At 46.7% G+C, this 19294-nt stretch overlaps 1 protein-coding gene across 2 annotated transcripts in view; it reads right to left on the reverse strand.

Annotated features, from left to right (window-relative positions):
- Positions 1 to 5498: 5498 nt before the first annotated feature.
- The window catches only part of PSMF1 (proteasome inhibitor subunit 1), a 44473-nt gene continuing 30677 nt past the window's right edge, over positions 5499 to 19294 (reverse strand). The window contains exons 5-7 of one of the 2 annotated variants that reach the window (XM_059705786.1): positions 11103 to 11156; positions 9618 to 9776; positions 5499 to 7872 (exon numbers count right to left, since the gene is read on the reverse strand). In XM_059705786.1, the coding sequence (XP_059561769.1) occupies positions 7845 to 7872; positions 9618 to 9776; positions 11103 to 11156 (241 nt within the window). In that variant the 3' untranslated portion in view covers positions 5499 to 7844. Of the gene's footprint in view, positions 7873 to 8649; positions 9062 to 9617; positions 9777 to 11102; positions 11157 to 19294 lie in introns of those variants that run through there. The other variant, XM_059705784.1, reaches the window with a different exon arrangement.

A 19294-nucleotide genomic window follows, 5' to 3' on the forward strand; every position in this document is an offset into this window, starting at 1 on the left:
GGGGTTAAATACCCACAGGTGAATTATTATTGCTGACTCACCGACAGCATCTGACTCTCATCCTGAGAGTCTCCAGCCTCCCCCGTAAAAAATGAAAGCAGGGGCCCAAGTGCAAATGCCTTAGGTGCCATTCACGAATGAAGCAAGTGGCTGTAGGCAGCAGTGGCAGGATGAGAAGGGGTGCCTGTGTCAGGGCTGGCTGGCTGTTGCACTATGATGGATGGGTTTAGGGTTGCCAGGGTTCATGATTTTTTAAAAAGCAGCTGGACATCTGGACCTTTGTGTAGGTAAAAGGATGGAGAAAAGGATTATCCTACTGCTGGAGAATTGTGACAGGCCAAGTCTGAGGACAAGGGAGTGTCCAATGAGATGTTACCTGCTGGGCCCAGGCATCCCCCGCCCCCTGCCCAGGGCTTACTGAATCACTCACAGAGATGGGAGTTCTCTCAGGAAGTGGAGTAGCCTCTGCCTCCCAGCTGGAGGCTGCTGAACTGCATGGCCTGCAGACCATTCGAGTACTGCTCACCCAAGGGAATCCATTCTTCCAACAAAGGTCTGAGTGTCAGTGCTGTGCTGGTTTTGGAGGTATAGCACCAAACAGATGAAAAATATAAGGAAGCTGTTCTTGAGGGCTTGAAAGGCGTCTTCTGGAGCATAAGGGCGACTGTGAACGTGGAGATGAGGTCTGTTTCTACCTGCAGAATTTCTGATGTGGGAGGTCCATGGGAGCAGCCATGCTAGCCTAAAGGGATGGTGGTATTGACAGTCATGGAGGAAGAGGGAAGTCCTGCATCCCCTCCCAGTGTTCTGAGGCCTTGGAGGGAGGTGAAGGACGCTGGCACTCCTGGGCTCCAAGTGTTGATGAAGGGCAGTGAAGGGAGGCTGGAGCTGTGGGGTGGTATAGGTGGCTATGCAGCCCAGCATACTTCCTCAAGAAGCAGATGGACTGTGGGTCTCTGTGGACTGGACAGAGACCCTGACTACCCCGACTCCTCTCTGAGAGTCTAAGATGAAGCCCTACCCATTCCCCAAATTATTCATGTTGTCTACTAGAGACCCCAGCATAAAAAACAAACACAAAAACCCACCAACCAATCAAACAAGCCCCTCCACACACCAAAAGCAGTGTGAATTGGAACAAGAGCACCTCCCACAACCCCCAACATCATGGCCAGTGAAGAGACCGTTTATCTTTCTCCCTTCGTCCTTCCCACCCCACCACAGTGGGGCAAGGATTTAAGAGGCCTGAGGAGACATCCTAGAACTGGCTGTGAGTAGAAAAGTTTTAAATTGGACTGAGTTAGAAAATCAAATTGACCAGTTAGTTATTGGTTGGATGCTCACTGCTGAGATGAGAAAGGGGGAATTGACAGAGGTTGGTAGAATAAAAAGACTTCATGTCACTATATTTCAGTGAACCAGTCATGCATTACACATTAGATCATCAAATTTTTACATGAAATAGTGTCCTCTCTGTGCCAGGCACGCTTTCAAGTCTTTACGTCTACGAGCTTATTGAAGCCTCATAACCACCTTGGAGAGTGGACGCTATCTTACTTCCATTTTACAGACGAGGCAGCTGAGGAACAGGTGGATTAAGTGACTTACCCAAGGCCACAAGGTGAGAGCTGGTAAATAGCAGTCAAGTCTCAGATTTAACAATACGCCATTGTGCACCTTACCAAGTTTAATAACATGCAGGCCAGTCAGAGCATGTTTTGGACAGATATGGGCTGTGGGCTGCCTCTCTCAGGCCCATGGTTTAAATGTGAGCTGGAAAGTTCTGTGGGGGAGAGGGCAGGTGGGAGAGTACTGAACTTGGTCAGGTAGCCAGCCCACTTAAAACCATGGAATCTCATAGGTGGACAGGATCTTGGCAACAGTCAGGCCCACCTTTATCCCCACTTTACAGATGGGAAAAGCTAAAGGACTTGCCTAAGGTCACCATGGCTCAGGGCCCTTGCATATCCCTCTCTTTTTATAGGCTTCTCGCTTGAATTTATGCCCTGGGCACCAAGCAGTCTACAGGATGAAACTGTGCTCCTGTGGTTCCAATCTGGAGGAGGGGACGGACAGGGCTCTTTCCTGGAGGCAGGACACCTACAGCCAGGTCCCCTTCTTTTTTTAAAAAATGTATTTTATTGATTTTTTACAGATAGGAAGGGAGAGGGATAGTTAGAAACTTCGATGAGAGAGAAACATCAATCAGCTGCCTCCTGCACTCCCCGCTGCTGGGGATGTGCCCGCAGTCAAGGCACATGCCCTTGACTGGAATCGAACCTGGGACCTTTCAGTCCGCAGGCTCTATCCACTGAGCCAAACCCGTTAGGGCCCAGTCCTCTTCTTTTAGGGATGCCTGTCTGTCCCAGGGGTGGGCCATCCTGGATTAGGTAGTAGACTCTGACCTAATCTGGCCTAAAGGCTGCCTCTGGCAGCTGCGAGGAAGGTGGGCGCTGACCAAGGTGCTGAACTTGTATGGCTCCTTCCTCATAATGCTCAGACTGAGGGGAAAGAGGGAGGTGGAAGGGAAGAGGACTTATATTTTAGTCACTTAGGGGCCAGTTTTTAGTGGGAAAACATTGTAGCTAGAAATTCTGTGGTCTGCATGACCTTAGAAAGGCCACTTAACTGCTCTGGGCCCGCTTTTTCATCTGTTCAATGGGGAGAGTAGCTCCTATCCTACTAAACTCAGGAGGCAGAGGTGAGTGTTATTTGGTGACAGAGCCCTGCACAGAGCCCAAGCCCTTATCTGGGGTCTCGTGAAGGCTCTCAGGAGCTCACCATAACGGAGGGATTTCGTGGGCCTGTTTCTTCTGTTTAATGCTCCTGTGCTGGGTGGTTGCAGATGCCCCTAACCTGGGTGCCCTGGGCACCGTGGCTGTATGTGGAAGTGCTCCGAATATGAGATACACCTTACAAACAGGAGAGGACTCAGTTAGGAGTCTGAGACCATTCTGGAGTCATGTTCCTGTCTCACACAAGCCCTGACTTCATTTTCCAGCTTCAGAAATAGGTTTTGCCTAGGGATCCATGCTCTTCACTTGCATAGGGTGCAGCGGTTCTACAGAGAGAGCACTGGCTTTAGAACCAGGCTGACCCAGGTTCCCATCATGCTACCACCCCTAGGGGGCAAGTCCAGCACCTCAACCAATGCTGCCAACAGTGTTATGGCAGGGGTGGCTAAGATACCACACATGACTAGGAAAAGCCTAGTATGCCAAGTACCAGATAATGCTTGTTTCCAGCACTGGAGGGCAGCCAGTTTTCTTCCTCTTGTCCATGAGCCCCCAGGCTTACCTACTCACGTGGCCTCAGTAATAATAGCTGGTAGCCACTGAGCTCCAACTATCTGTTTATAAGACACAGTATCTGGCCGGACCCTACAACAATCCTGAAGGTAGAGGCGATACTCACTTTGCAGATAAGGCCACACACCAGCAAAGGTAGGGCTGAGAGTTGCACTCATGCCTGCCTGGTTCTGAGACCCCTGCTAGGTTTTGAACAAATTATTGGACCTTTCCAAAGTCTCTTTTTCTGGCCTAGAAAATGAGGATAGTATCTCATTATGGTTATTTGAAGATATAATGTATTCTATAGTATAAGAATATATGCATATTTAAAAACATATGAAACACATTTGATTCACAGGTCAAGCGAATGGAGTGGATACAGGGGGTAAAAGTAGAAAAACTTAAAACGAGGGGCGCCTGCATGCACTAATCATATTGTGCCATGAACCAAGACTGCACCTGATATCCAGGTGAAGGAAAACATTGCAGTTTGTACACTAGAACATCTTAAACTTTAATATGCATATGAGCCACCTGGGGAATTTGTTAAAATGCAGCCTCGCATTTAATAAGTCTTGGGTGCAGCCTGAGAGTCTACATTTCTAACAAGTTTCCAGGTGCTGCTGCTGATCTGAGTACCAAGAATGTAGAAAGTCTGTTCCTCCCTTCTCAGTTCTCAAACTTGCCTGATAATGTGAATCACCTGAGGAACTCATAAACATGGATTTAAAGGCCCTTCCCTGAGATCTGCATCCCGGTCTGGCTTGGGCCCAGGGTGTACAGGGTGTACAGCAAGCATCGCAGGAGACTCTCTAGTTCGGGTGAGCTGGGGAAGCATGACCGGTAGTGCAGACAGACACAGATCAGGACACCAGACCTCTGTCCCAGTGCACCTTCCTGAATGAAAGGCGGGAAAAGGGAACAAAGACATTTTCCTGGGCTCTCTTGCAGCTATGGTTAGAGAGATGATATAGGTTCTATCAGATGCATTCAATTAAGCCTTGAATTTGAACTGAGCTGAGTGAGAGTCAAGATGGCAGTATAAAGGGCGTTCACTTTCTGTTGCAGATCTATGCAGCTGCTGCATGGCTCTGGAGTTTTCTGATCCCCAGATCATGACAATGATGATGTAACCTGCTAAATCTCTATACCCAAACCTTTTTGATTTTTAAGACAAAAGCCCAAGTCATTTCTGTTTATTGCAGCTGAACCACAGGATTAACAGTTCAGCAGGAGCTCCCCTGCCCCCCTCCCTCTGAACCCCCATCACATCTCTCACACTTACCTTATGCAGCTCATATGGAACATGGCCTTTCATGTGGCCACCCAGGCTCCTCTATTAGACTGCAGTCAGCCTCAGCAGGGACTGGGCCTTCCACTTGGTACCTCCTATCCAGCCCTGCCACTAGTGGAATATTGGAACCTCATTATCATTGCTCCTCTTTGCATTTTAGAGTCTGTCCTCAGTCACCTGGGACTTGCCACTGATCATTGCCCACCATTCCTGCCTTTGACCCACCCTCCAGATCAGATCCAGGGTCAAGCACAGCTGGAGTGACTTGGGTGTGTCTTGTAGTATCCCACGGACAAACAAAAGCTGAGGACTTGGCTGCCTGTCACTGAATCTCTCCTATGGTTGGTAGTGGCCCACAAGCAAGCATGTTTTATGAGAGAAAGCTGTGGATATGAATGTGTGTGTGTGTGTGTGTGTGTGTGTGTGTGTGTGTGTGTGTGTGTGTGGGGCGGGGGGAGTGTCCTTCCTCTTCTTGGTGGTGGGGCCTGTCTATTGGCACAGCACCAAAGTAGACAAGATTAGAAGGTGACATTAACTGTCCCACACATTCTAATTCTCCTTCTCTGGAGAGAGGCATGGATCAGTAACAGAATGTCACCACGACAGTAGAAAAGGAAGCTGTGAGAGAAGCTGAGTTCCAAAGAATGAGGTTGTGTGGAACTTGCTACCGTTTTTTAACTATGTATCCAGCAGGAATATAAAGTCTCCATTTTTAACATAATACATTGGAGTCAGGGTCTCCAGAGACTCATGACTTCATAATGGAGGTTGACACAAGCTCATGAATGAGTAGATGATGCAATGAGAAACACAGCCAGCTCAAAACTGGGAGGAGATAAGACGAGAAGGTGGGGATGTGGGGGCTGCCAGGGATGGTAGTACAGTGGTCTATGGCACTTCACCAAAAGACAGGATTTGGAATAAGACCTTTATTTCACTTGTAAGCCACCAGATAAACAAAGTTCAAACCAAGTGAAAGTGAGGCCATGAGTGTCACTAGACCTAGAAAGGTCAGGGAACTTACCTGTGGACAGCACCTGTCCAATTCACATCCAGCCCAGAACCTTCCCCAAAATTCAAACCAATTCTTCTGTGGCTCACCAGCCATGGCCATCCCAAAGTGGTCATTACCAAAGCCATGGTCTGCTCCCTAAGGGGGACTGGCTCTGGTCTCTGCCTTATTTAGCCTAGGTCAAAATTCTTTTTTAAAAAATTTTCATCCTCACCAAAGGATCTTTTTTCCATTGATTTTTTTTTTTAAGAAGGTGTAGAGGGGAGGGAGGGGGTGGGGTGGGGAGAGAGAAACAACAATGTCAGAGAGACACATCAATTGGTTGCTTCCCATTTGTACCCCGACTGGGGGCAGGGATTGAGTCTGCAACTGAGGTACACGTGCCCTTGACTGGGAATTGAACCCATGATCTTTGGTCTAACCACTGAGAAAACTGACCAGGGCAAATTTTTTTTTTTTAAATAGAGGACAAAACCACAATGAGATACCACTTCACACCAACTACGAGGGCTATACACAAGAAGACTAACAAGTATTGGCAAGGATGTAGGGAAACTGGAATCCTCATATCCTGCTGTTGGGAATGTAAAATGGCACAGCCACGTTGGAAAACAGTCTGGCAGTTCCTCAAAAAGTTAAGTATCAAGTTATATGATACAGCAATTCCATTCCTCGGTTTATATCCAAGAGAATTAAGAACATATCACCACACAAAAACTTGTACACAAATGTTCACAGCAACAGTATTCATAACTGCCAAAAAGTAAAAAAAATCCAAATGTCCATCAACTGATAATGGATAAAGAAAATGTGGTATATTAATCCAACAGAATATTATTCAGCCATAAAAAGGAATGATGCACTGATAGATGCTACAACATGGATGAACCTTAAAAACATTAACTGAAAGAAGCCAGGTGCAAAAGGCCACATATTATATGATTCCACTTATGAGAACTATTCAGAATAGTCAAATCTTTAGAGACAGAAAATAGACTAGTGGTTGCCTGGGGCTGGAAAGGAGTGAATGGAGAGTGGCTGTTAGTGGGTATGGGGTAGTTTTTTTTGGAGTGGTGAAAATGTTCAGGAATTAGGTATAGTGATGGGTGTACATAATGCGGATACACTAAAAACCACTTAAATGCACACTTTCAGAAGGGTGAACTTCGTTAAGTATGTGAATTATATACAAAGTTATTTAAAAAAGAGAACTAGGTTATTAAGTACTGATATTTATTAAGGCTCCAACCTTAAGGTTCCAAAAAACAAACCCGAACCATTCCCATTTGCTGCTTGGCAATTACTTATGGCTGGAAGCAAGGATGTGGCCCGACTACAAGCACAGACAGCTTGACCTAGAAGTTCCTAAAAGCCCCTATGGAACTAAGACATCATCTGTGTTACTCAATGTCCTTGATGCAAGGAGACCCACACACAAAAATGGCTGATTCTTCAGATGAATCACTAAGTTTCTGTTTTCAGAAAACAGAGTTATGTATTGGACTATCCTTTCGACCTTTGCTACTAGTAAAACTAAGTGGCAAATTTACTGTTTTGATCTTGTCTTTTCTTTGAGTCAGGGTCCAAAAAGTGATCTACCCCCCTTCCCTGCTTGTCAGATGGTCTCTGCTCAGATGTTCCTTTAAGCCTCCTTTTAGAGTAAAGGATGCTTTTATGAGTAAATTGCCTATGTCGTTCTGGTAGCAGGTATGAGCCAATTGCAAAACAAAAACATTCCATCTTTGCTGGCCCCTGGGGAAGCAAACTAGGATTGATGACTACATTTGCAGCTCTGCCTGACCTTGGGCCCTTCTCCAGAGCACACGTGTTCTAAAGGACCAAGCTGGTCTTTTACTAGGTCAGTGCTAGAGATGGGGTCTGCCAGAAATGCCCAGAGAGCCCACTCATGCTAGCCTCTCCACCCTGGCCCAGCCTCCACATCTTAGGTTGACCTTGGGCCTTGGGCCTATGCGCCAATTTATTTTACCCCTAACCCACTCTCCGGCAGGGCAAACAGGGAGTCTCAGGCTATAGCACATTAGCAGATACCTCAGAAAGGCTCTGGTAGCCCCTGCCCACAGAGAAATAATATGTCCTAATTTAGGGGAAGGAACCCAAGGAGCTGAGAAGTGAAAGGACCCAAACATGGCTGAAATGCTAGTTGTGGAGCCAAAGTGACTAGTGCTTTGATGTCTTGCGTCTGAGCCTGGTGCTCTATGGTGCTCTCTCCACTCCAGCATAAGGTTCATCACTGACCACATCTGTCAGGCCTCGGGCTGAAAAGGATCCGGAGAACACCAAAGGTCAGGCGGGCCTGGACAGAGGGCACAGGCTTCCAGGGGTGGGGCTCCCTCGGGGTGAATGCCTTCCTGGGCTGTTTCTTGTGCTTGACTAGTTCTTCCATCCACCCCAGCCAGTGGCTTTGAGGCTGGCCTCCTGCTCCTCCCGGAGTTCCACACTGTGCTTACATGGAGCCTGTGCTCCTGTGCTCGGCTGGGCCCCACGGAGGGTGAGAGGCACAGAGTTAGACTCTGTAAGTACCACATAAAGCCTTGAACCTTCATTCTTTTCCTTCTGCCCCAGTTCCCAGGGGTCGACATACATAGCAGACATCAGAATGGGAAGGGCACCTCAGATTTCATAGGTGGCACAAAGCCATGGGAGGGAAGGACTTAGGGTCACTCAGGAAGTTAGTGGTAAAAAGAGATTAGCGCTCAGGTCTGTTGTGTAGGCTGCCACTGCCCAGGCACAGGCTCAGGACTGGGTCAGGTAAGGCAGAATTGGAGGGTTCTGCCCTCCACAGAAGCACGCAGTCTCTCTGCAATGTCCCTGCCCGTGTGAAACCATCCTTGTGACCTATGAGGTTTCCAGTCACTCATTTTTATCCACGCAGCCATACTGGGACCCATCCTGGTGATGTCAGGAGCCAACAGCAATTTATGAAGGGAAGGTGCCTGAGAAGTAAGAAAGGGCCCTGGGAAGGAAAAGTCATTTAGCCCCACAAAGATTCAAGCTCATAATTGGAAGGAACTGTGCAGTAAAGAAAAATAGAAGACGGCAACATGACTTCTGTATTGACATTTGGTTCTTAATAATAACATCCAAAATGCATTTTGTTCTTAAAGTGCTGCACTGGGCGGAGGGTATATGTTGCCGGAGTCTCCCTTGGGAAGTGGGGAGGAGCTGGTGGTGAGAGAGACTGACTTCTCTTTGGGACCTATATGCAGCCAAGTGGAGAGCTGCAGCAGGTGCTGTGGCTCTGACAAGGAGTAGGGAGGCAATCCCAGCCAGCCTGCCAACACATGGGCAGAGTCCCTTGCCCCCAGCCCGTAAGAACACGGTTGCTGATGGGGCCAGAGGTGGTAGCTCCAGGAGAGTGGAGGGAAGGCTGGGATGTTACATTCTTGAGGCGCTCACAGGTACATGTCATCGTAGCCCGGCGGGGGGAGATGGTCTGGGTTAGGTCTGGAATGGAAAGAGGGGCTGGTGAGTTGGAGTGATGGAGGGCCAGGGGCACACAGGCGGACAGGGCCCTGAGCTGAGGGAGCCTGTACTCCAGAACGATGGGGTGGTTCGTGCAGTTTAAGAGCACACGTGTACTCCAGAGCCAGACAGCCTGGGACTGAATCCTGATTCTTCTGCCTTGGCTAAGTTACTTCATCCTTCAAGGCCTCGATTTTCTCTATCTACTAAATGCGGACAGTAATATCTATCCATGAGTGTTGATGAGGATCCAGTGGGTTCCTGACACAGCTCAACACAGCAAGGGAGTCGCTCCTCCTCCCCTGGGTCCTCTCTGAGGGGAACTGAGGGGAGAGAGGCACTGAGGAACGGGGTGCTCCTGGAAGCTTCGGGGAGAAGGGGGGAAGGCATCTGGTAGGGCCTGGAGGAGGCTCCACTCTCTTGCCAGTGGGGGATGGAACTGCTGGCATCTGGGCCTGGTGTGACGCCTTTGTTCCTGCAGCACTGAGATGAGCTGTCATCAGGTCCTACTTCTCAGCATACCTGAGCGAATACCTACCCAGCTGGGCTGGTCCCAATGGGTCCAAAGGGGTCAAAGCGCGCTCCTGGGGGCACAGCGCCTGGAGGAAGCCGGTTTGGGAGGCCCGAGGATGGGTCAATAGGTACTCTTGGGTAGCCAGATCTCAGAGGATCCACGATCATGCCACCTCTCCGATACCTGAGGCAAGAAGGAAAAATGGGTCTGTAGGTACGGCAGGGAGCTATTGGAGAAGAGGTGAGAACAGACTAAGAATACCTGGGCTTCTGCATGGTGGCTCAAGCAGACGCGGGGATGGCTGCCTGAGCACCAGCAGGAAGTGGGCAAAGAACATAAATAGCACAGTCTGGACCTGTGGCTCTCCAGGGTCCCTGAGCGTACAAAACTGAGACTCCTGCCATGACCTGTACCCAACGGGAGCAATTTGATCAAGAACAGGTGCCAGAACTCGCCAAGGTCAATGCAGAGCCATCACGAGGCTCCGCAGGGCACTACTTCAGGTCTAAGGACTAAGGATAACACTGAGACAATCCATGCTGCTAGCTTTTCTGCTGTTCATTTAAAGAACCTCAGGGCCATCTATGGACTGCCTGTGGGTCTTCCATCTGGCTCCTGACAGCATCTCTCTCATGGAGTTCCATGGACCCAACCTCATGTGCTCAAACTAGGACACATGTGCTGACGTTCCCTAAACTTTGAGGTCACTGTTCGAGCTTAACTGTGCACTTCTGTGACTTCATCACTGTCTAAAAATCAGAAGGTCAGGCTGGGACACTTTGCAGCACAGGTTAAATGAGTCACAGTGTGACTCATTCAGAGAAGAGAGTGCATAGCTGAGGCTGTAATGACTTCAGTGGGTGTGTGACAAGAACCACCCAGAGCTTATTGGGGATTAAAGACTCCCCTTATCAAGCAAGGTGACCTCTGAGTAGCCCTGAGATGTCCTAAGGCCTGTAGCCCACACCCGATAAACCCACCTGGTATCCTGCCCTCCTAGGAGGGGGCTGCTGTCCTCCACAGCACAATAGGGGCCAGAAAGGACAGAGGAGCTGCCCGCAGTGCTGGCTTAGCCCCTCCCCCACACTCAGAGCTCTCCTGCACGGCTCCAGGCAAGGCAGAGCAGAACAATGGCAATGACTTCTCAGCTCCTCAGCAACAGACTGGCTCCTTCACCCCAAAGGAAAACTTATGAAAAGCTCTAGAACAGTGGTTCTCAACCTTCCTAATGCTGCGACCCTTTAATACAGTTCCTCATGTTGTGGTGACCCCCAATTTCACTGTTATAAATTAAACATAATTAAAGCATAGTGATTAATCACAAAAACAATATGTAATTATATATGTGTTTTCCAATGGACTTAGGCGACCCCTGTGAAAGGGTCGTTCAACCCCCAAAGGGGTCGCAACCCACAGGTTGAGAACCGCTGCTCTAGAATTAGAAGATGAGCTGGGCTGAAAAGCCAGGAGAGCAAGCTGTATTGCTGCCACTTCCCCAGCAGTACTCACCCAAAGGGGTCTAGGTCCTCTCCCCCGACAGCAAATGGGCCCAGGGGATCACACCTGAAACAAACAAGGGACAATTAGCAGCCAGGCACCTGGGCTCCTAGGAGCCTGAACCTGACTCCCAGGCTTGGGGACAAGGGAAACCCCTGCATGAACCATAACACAAGGGATATTTCAAAGTGGCCCTTGGCAAAGACTAACACTGATAATGTTACAATGGCTGAATACAAAGCTACAAAAGATGGAGAATCCCAATCTATAGAAAGAAAAATATTAGCAGTGGTAACCACCACATAAATTTTATTTTATTCACACCCTTCTCAAACTCTTAAACTTTGGATAAAGAACTTAGACCAGAAGGTTATTCTAAAACGCAAAACCAAAAGCTCAGATTTAAAAGCTTCCAAGGGTAGAGTGAGATGTGTACTCACATACAGTGAACACAGTGCTTCTCAACCTTTTTTTTTCCTGTTTATGCACTGTAGCCCACTGGAGGGCCACAAACCATTGTAACTGCTAAGATTTTTTTTCACCCCTCTCCCATTACCTTCATTGACAATGCATGAGCTAGGAGAATAAATGGAGATTCTGTATTATATAATATATATGCCCACAAAATAGATCTCGCTCTCAAAAGCTTTTTGTATCTTTACTATATTCTTTGATCCAACAATTTTATGTCTAGGTAGCAATCTTAAAGAAAGAACACTTAATTCAAATTAAAATATCTCCATACAAACTAATCAAGGGAAATGGGTCAGCCAAATTGGGGACCAGTTAGGAACATTAGGGCATATCCCTAAATGTAGCCAAGGAAACAATACTCTTAGAATGTTTTAAAATGATGTGTAAAAATGTTTATGTTCAAATGTTAACTGTGGGAGAAAAAGGGATTATCAATAGCCTAAGAAATCAACTGTGAAAAGCGTGGGTGGGTGTGGATAAATAAAACTGGAAAGAAGCGTACTGAAAATATAAACAATGGTGAGTTTCTTCTATTTCTTCTATAAAGAATATGGATATGAATGTAATAAAATAAAAAAGATTTAGTATTTGAAAAAGTGGTCTTTGGAATTCTGTTCTTTGTTACTAATGTTGTGGCCCCATCCCATAACAAAGAAACAGAATTTCCGGAGGATGAGGCCCAGAAATCAGGATTTTAAAAAGATTCCCAGTGATTCTAATGTGCAGCCAAGGTTGAGAACCACTGATTTAGATGGACTATGTTTCCAAGGGAAGTTACTGTTCCCAAGCTGTGGTTCATGGAGCTGGCACTCAAAGTCTCTGGTGGCCTCCCACCATCCTGCCTCACTGGTCAGACCAGCGGGTGCCAGAGGGCAGCAAGCATTTCACCTATCCCCACAAACTGCTCCCTTCAGAGCAGCAGGCAGAGGGGCTTCTAGTGGCTATAAAAATGCTTGGGAGAACAGTCTGATGGCTCCTGAAACATGCAGCCATCTCCATTTCTCTCTCCTGGGCCACAGAGGAGGAAGGGGAGAGAAAATGGAGAACAATGGGGCTTAGAATGGCAGCCGCAAGGCCAACCCCAATAATTTGTGTACTTGAAACTGTCACAACATATCCTTTAGGCCAGTGGTTCTCAACCTTCTGGCCCTTTAAATACAGTTCCTCATGTTGTGACCCAACCATAAAATTATTTTCGTTGCTACTTCATAAGTGTAATGTTGCTACTGTTATGAATCGTAATGTAAATATCTGATATGCAGGATGGTCTTAGGCGACCCCTGTGAAAGGGTCATTCCACCGCCAAAGGGGTCGCGACCCACAGGTTGAGAACCGCTGCTTTAGGCTCACACTCAACACATGCACCCTTCAGTGAGCTCATTATGGCACATGCGCAGAATCCATTTTAAAGTAGTCTCTGTCCTGGAGGTGCTGACTGAGGCTCTAGGGCAGGGGTGGGCAACCCCTGGCACGTGTGCCAAACATGGCACGCCAGTAACTTTTGCTGGCACGTGAAACCCTCTCTTATAATCTTCCATTTACAATTTTTTTCTTAATATCGACTTTTTTATTTTTCAGATAAATTCAGTGTAGGTGCATCTTAGATAAATAATTTTACATAACAAGTTATCTTAAAGACCATAGACATGGATTGACGAGAGAGGGGAAGAGCAATTCCAATAGTGTCAAAAACGAACTATTGAGGACTTGGAATGCCATTCCAGAAAATTTTTTCTGTTTAAAAAACTTTGCAACAGCGTTACTCTCCATGTTTTCATCCACATACGCTTGTGAATCTTTGTTCTCAGTGATGAATTTTGTTAAGTCCCGTAATAGGAGTAGCCTGACGGATGAAAGTAGTAGCTTGTGCATATCTCTGAAGGTCACGAAATATAAACCTGATGTAAAATCTCTGTCATCAGTGATGCAGCAGCAAAAGTCCCACTGATAATATCAAACGGAGTCATAAAGTTTTCTGTTGGACTATCAGTGTACATGTATACATTAAAAAATAAATGTATTTTTCATCATCATATACTGTGTTTTTGTCACTCGAATGAATTTTATTATTTCTTCAAGGTTCTTCACAAACGTACACCTTAAGAGATATCAAGTAGGAGTAACATGTTCTCAAAAAATTAGGGTTGGCACGCAGAAGAATTTTGAGTCAGAGATTTTGCTGGTTTTGGCACGCACTCACAAAAAGGTTGCCCACCCCTGCTCTAGGGTTTAACATAAGAAAGTAACTTTTGCACATGGTCCCTGAAATCCAGCCCCCGCTACTTCATCTGGTAATCAACGGAAGGAAAGAGTGTTGTATAATTAACCCATAGGCACTTCTTGGCTGGCCCACAGGACAGTATGTCCCAGCTCCAAAAGGGGCCCCTTTAAAGGATTTGAGGTGAGTCTAGTCTAGCCACAGTTTCCTTCTTATATGCTCCCCCTCCTCTCAGACACACAACACTCCTCTCCTGGATACACAACTCCGGTGGGTGCCATGCCAATGGCTGAGGTGCTCTGGGGAACTGGAGCGGCCTCAGGGCTGGGATTAAGAGATGGGCTCTGGGCTCTGAACTCTGGGTGGGGAACTATCTAGCTGGTTGGCAGGGTCTATCACCAAACCTCTGCATCCCCATCTCTAAGATGTAAGTCTAAGTAGTGACACTCACAGGGGCTGCTATTATGGTGAAACAGTGTGGCCATGAACAGATTTGCTGGCAGTTCGAAAGGCCTGGAGGGACGATTAACAGCAGCCACCATTTACCGTGAGCTTGCTTTGTGCTAAATTTAGTTTTTAGAAGATTAAAAATTTCAATTTTCGCCCTGGCCGGTTTTGCTCAGTGGATAGAGCATCAGCCTGCGGACTGAAGGGTTGCAGCTTCGATTCCGCTCAAGGGTGTACCTTGGTTGCGGGCACATCCCCAGTAGGGGGTGTGCAGGAGGCAGCTGATCGATGTTTCTCTCTCATCGATGTTTCAAACTATCCCTCTCCCTTCCTCTCTGTAAAAATAATCAATGAAAAAATATATATATTTTTAAATTTTCTGAATATGTAATGCATTCACCAGTTTCAAAATTCAAGAGTAAAAAAGGATACACACATCCATAATCTTAGGCTAGCTGTGTTTTGGAATTCAGAACTTTTCGTATTTTAGAAAGGCCAGGTAAGTACTGTATATTGTGCAATGCTCCCAGGCAGCACCCTGTACCCAATACTCTAATATTTCTGCAAGATAAATGAATAGTCACAAATGGGATAAATGAAAATATAAGGAGCTTCATGACACTTTAGGTCAGGTTTTCCTATCAAATAAGGTTCAGGACCAACCTGATTTTGGGGGAAAACAAACAAAACAAAATACCATGGTTTTCAGATCTCTTTTGATTTCAGAATTATTGTTAGGAGATTATGGACTCTGTAAAAGTAAAAACCTCCTTCTCACTCTCCGCCCTCCCCAACCTACCAAGTCTTCAGTTTCTTGTATGTCCTTCCAAGACACTCTTTGCAGCAGCCCTCTGACTATGTGAACTTGTTAGTTCAGAAAAACAACTGACAATATATGTTGCCAATGATAAAATTCAAGCTTTTAAGTGAAAATTAGCAATTTGGAAATATGTATTTATCACTAATTTGATGGCTTCCCAACAATGATGCTGATGAGATTGGTAATATTAATGAATGTGATTTTTTTATATTGTGTAATAAAATGCATCAACATTGAGCAGATCTGCACATCTCAGTGAACCAATATTTTCCAAACAATTGATACATGATCTAATATCATGCATGGGTAAAAGATCCACTCAAAAGCATGAAAGAGCAGTGGGATTTAAATGTAATCTATATATATAAAACCCTAAGCGACCGTTCCACCATTCGACTGATCGCCATGACGCGCACTGACCACCAGGGAGCAGTCAACTTGGACAGATGAAGAGAGAAACAGGCGATTGAGTCTATGAAAGACTGCAAGCAGGTGGGGCTGAGCTGCAGTTCGCATTGGGCGGCCAGGCCATCGGCCCAAATTCTGCTGCTCCCCAGGCACTACTTGGGAGGTGCAGCGCCCCCGACCCCATCAACACCTCCGGTCGCATCCTCCCCGGGCAGCCGGAACCAAGGGATGGAGGGAGGAAAAAAAGAGACCACGAACTCCATCCCTAGCGCCCACCTTCTCCTATCAGACCAGAGCCACCCCAGGACTTGTAGGACGTGCGCGAAGTGGGTGTCCTCGCTGCACAGCTACTGCGACTCCCTGGTCTGCCCTGGGTGACCCTTGGGTACTCACCCCACTTCTCTGAGCCTCAGTCAGCTCCCCTAGCGAGGCCATGGGAGCTCCACCCTAGGGACCCACTTCTCCACAGCTGGGTGCAGCAGACCAGGAGATGCAAGGGGTGGCGGTAGAAGACTTGAGGGGGTGGGGGTGGGAGGGGCAGATGCTCAACTGACCAGGATGAGCGGGGCGAGGATGAGCTGGAGAGGCTCCTTCCCAGTGCTTCGCGCACTACTACATCCCTTGGGGGATGTTGGATGCTGGTTTCAGCACTATCCACGCAGAGGGATCCCACCAGTGCACAAATCTGTGCACTGGGCCTCTAGTAATGTATAAAGCGTTCACTGGCATGGATTTGGATTCTAAATTACAACTAACCCTTAAAAAAACTATCACATGTCAAGTTCTGGTGAAATGCAAAGAACACCCATGATTATTTGAAAAGCTTATTAAATGATTTCTCTCTTCTCCAACAACCTTTAACAAAAACATTATCACTTACTAACTACAGAAGCAGAAATGAGAATCTGTCTTGTCTTCTATGTTAGGTATTAAAGAGATTTGCAACAATGTAAAACAATGTCATTCTTCTCACTAATATTTTCTGTTTTGGAAAATATAGTTATTTTAATAAAATCTCTTACTTATTTTAACATATAATGGGTTTATTACTGCCTTTTTTAAATTAAATGGCAAAATGTGTATTTTGAAATGTTGGGCTGTAATTTCTAACGTGATAAACACTGACAGACATACCTCAGACAAGAGCTCTTTGGGGTCCTCAGTAATCTCTGAGAGTGCAAGAGGGTTCCTAAGACCAGAATGTTTGGGATCTGCCAGCATGGGAAATATACCTCAAGGAAGTTAAAATATATACACACACTATATATATATATAATAAAACCCTAAGATGCAAATTGACCAAACAACCAGTCACTATGACGTGCACTCAATGCAGGAGCTGCCCCCTGGTGGTCAGTGCGCTCCCACAGGGGGAGTGCTGCTCAGCCAGAAGCTGGGCTCACGGCTGGCAAGTGCAGCAACAGAGGCAGGAGCCTCTCCCGCCTCCGCAGCAGTGCTAAGAACCCCTCTGAGGGGTCCCGAACTGTGAGAGGGCGCAGGCCGGGCTGAGGGGAACTCCCCTCCCCCAGTGCACCAGGGCTCTAGTACACCAGGGCATGTTGTGCACCAGGGCTCTAGTACACACAAACACACACACAAATTTTCATAGTGTGCAATTTAAACTGAAATACTGGAATGCTAAAAATAACCCCCCCCCCTGAGGTTAGGCAAATGATAACATAGCTGTATTATATAATATCAGATGCTAAAAACCATACTTAATACTTTAGTCAATGAATTATGAAATTAAAAAAAAATATAGAACACAAAATATTGGGAACATTAAAAATATGTAAAGATACAGACTGGGATTAAAAATGAATTTTGAATGACATAAGAGCTTTATAGCTAAGAATTTATTTTTAGCAAAGCTGGTTAAGCATGGGAAAAATTATTTTTTCAAAATGGGGAACAGGATTTGGGACAGAGTCTCCTGACTGATGGAGGACAGATGGAGCAAAGGGAAATGGATTAGAATTGTAAATATTAACAAAAAAGTTAGGCTTATATGAAAACAAACAAAAAAAATCAACAACCTCCTTTACAGATGGGCTGTTTTCAGTAATTCTCCCTAGAGATCTCAGGAGTAGATCTACTTTTCACCCTCAATTCTCTCCATCACAATGGAATGTCCTCTCCATCTACACCAACATCAAACCCAGCATCAATCCAGCAGACACAGTAGCCTTTGATGAGCTCTGACATACCTCAACACACGGTTGGAGAAGCAACTCTCTTTATGCACTAGGGCAGATATCCCAACTTCGGTTTGCATTTGGAGGTTTATGGGATAGGCAAGATGAGGGTGTGGAAGGTGAGGGGTGAGACACAGACCTATGTCCTATGGGAAGAGGCAGAGGCTGCTATTTCCCACTGGGAGCATATGCCAAGCTTTTCAGGGATGGGGTAATTATCACCCTGCAGTACCAGATGGGTCTGCTGCTGTGTTGCTCTTTCTCCACTCCCCAATCTAAAGCCCCACCCCCAAATTAGGCATTTGAGGGAAAAACAAAAAGGTGAAAGTGTGAGTGCTGGGCTGCCCAGCAACGTGGTGGTACTGGTGGTGGTAGTGGTGGCTATAATAAAGGAATGGATGTCATTACAGACATCTGGGCTATAAAGAAAGGGGGTTGGTAAAGAGTGGGGGTGGAGGGAAAAGGGGGCTACAGAGAGAAGACCTGACAGGTTCAACTCACTAGTGGCTGACAAAAAACCTCCTACACATCCCGCCTCCTCTTCCAACGATCTGTTCTAGTTCAGTGTCCTAGTCCCGGAAACAGGCTCGCTTGAGAAAAACCTAATGGGGCGGGGGGAAGGAGATGGGTTTCTCCATATGCTCCGCATTGAACTTGTACACAAACTGATTACATGAACTAAAACTGAAGGGTGCAGTGAGGAAAGCATAAGCTGAGCAGGACCCACAGAGGAGCAAACCTCAGTCTTCAACCTCCCAGTTAGATACTTCAGGGAGGTTATGCTACTGCCCGACCACTGTCTCCTCCCCTTGTAAAGTAGGATTGCACTGATCTTCTTGTAGGGCTGTCTGGAACATGAGTAACCACAAATGAAAGCCAAGATCTGGCCTTTACTCCTGTCCTCGATAAATGGCTGCCAGTGCTGATGTAAGGAAACAATGTCCATAAGAGCCTGGGTCCAAACACAGTCACTAAACACATCCTCTGGGTCGATTCCCTCACACCAATGTGGCTCCACTGCCTCAAATCCTTTTATGGGGGGAGGATACTAGGTATTTAAAAACATAAAACAAGGCTCTCTCTGGGGAGACCCTCTACTCATTACACCTTCAGTCTTGTTCTCATCTCTACTGTTGTCTGAATGGGACCTGCTAAGTATTTATTCAACGTTTACTATATTCTGAGCAATGAGCTCAACATGTGACATTCATCAAATTCAATCCTAAGAAACCTCTGAGACAGGAATAATGACCCCAAAGTGCAGATGAGAAAACCAAGGCTCCGAGAGGCTACATGTGCTGGCAGGTAAAGCTACAAGGTTAGGATCTGAACCCAGCCGATCAACCTCCAAAGCTTGTTCCTAATTGCCATGTAATACTCTCTCCTTGACACGGGGGTTGGATGGGAGGCAGAAAGAAGGGGAGTAAGTTCTGCCTGCCAAGGGTGGTGTGCAGGTGTGGTGAGGCTCGGCCTTCTGCCGTACCCCCTCCAACCCACCAGGCTCTTTAGCCAAAAGCACTCTGCCAACAGGATCCTTCAGTGGTTTCCACCTGCCCCTGGGGAGAGTCATGTACTCCACACCAGGGGCCTTCCAAAACCCACCCCATCCTCCACAGCTGTTGTATCCTAGGACTCCAGGCAC

The sequence above is a fragment of the Myotis daubentonii genome, chromosome 8, assembly GCF_963259705.1.
Source record: "Myotis daubentonii chromosome 8, mMyoDau2.1, whole genome shotgun sequence".
Taxonomy (NCBI): Eukaryota; Metazoa; Chordata; class Mammalia; order Chiroptera; family Vespertilionidae; genus Myotis; species Myotis daubentonii.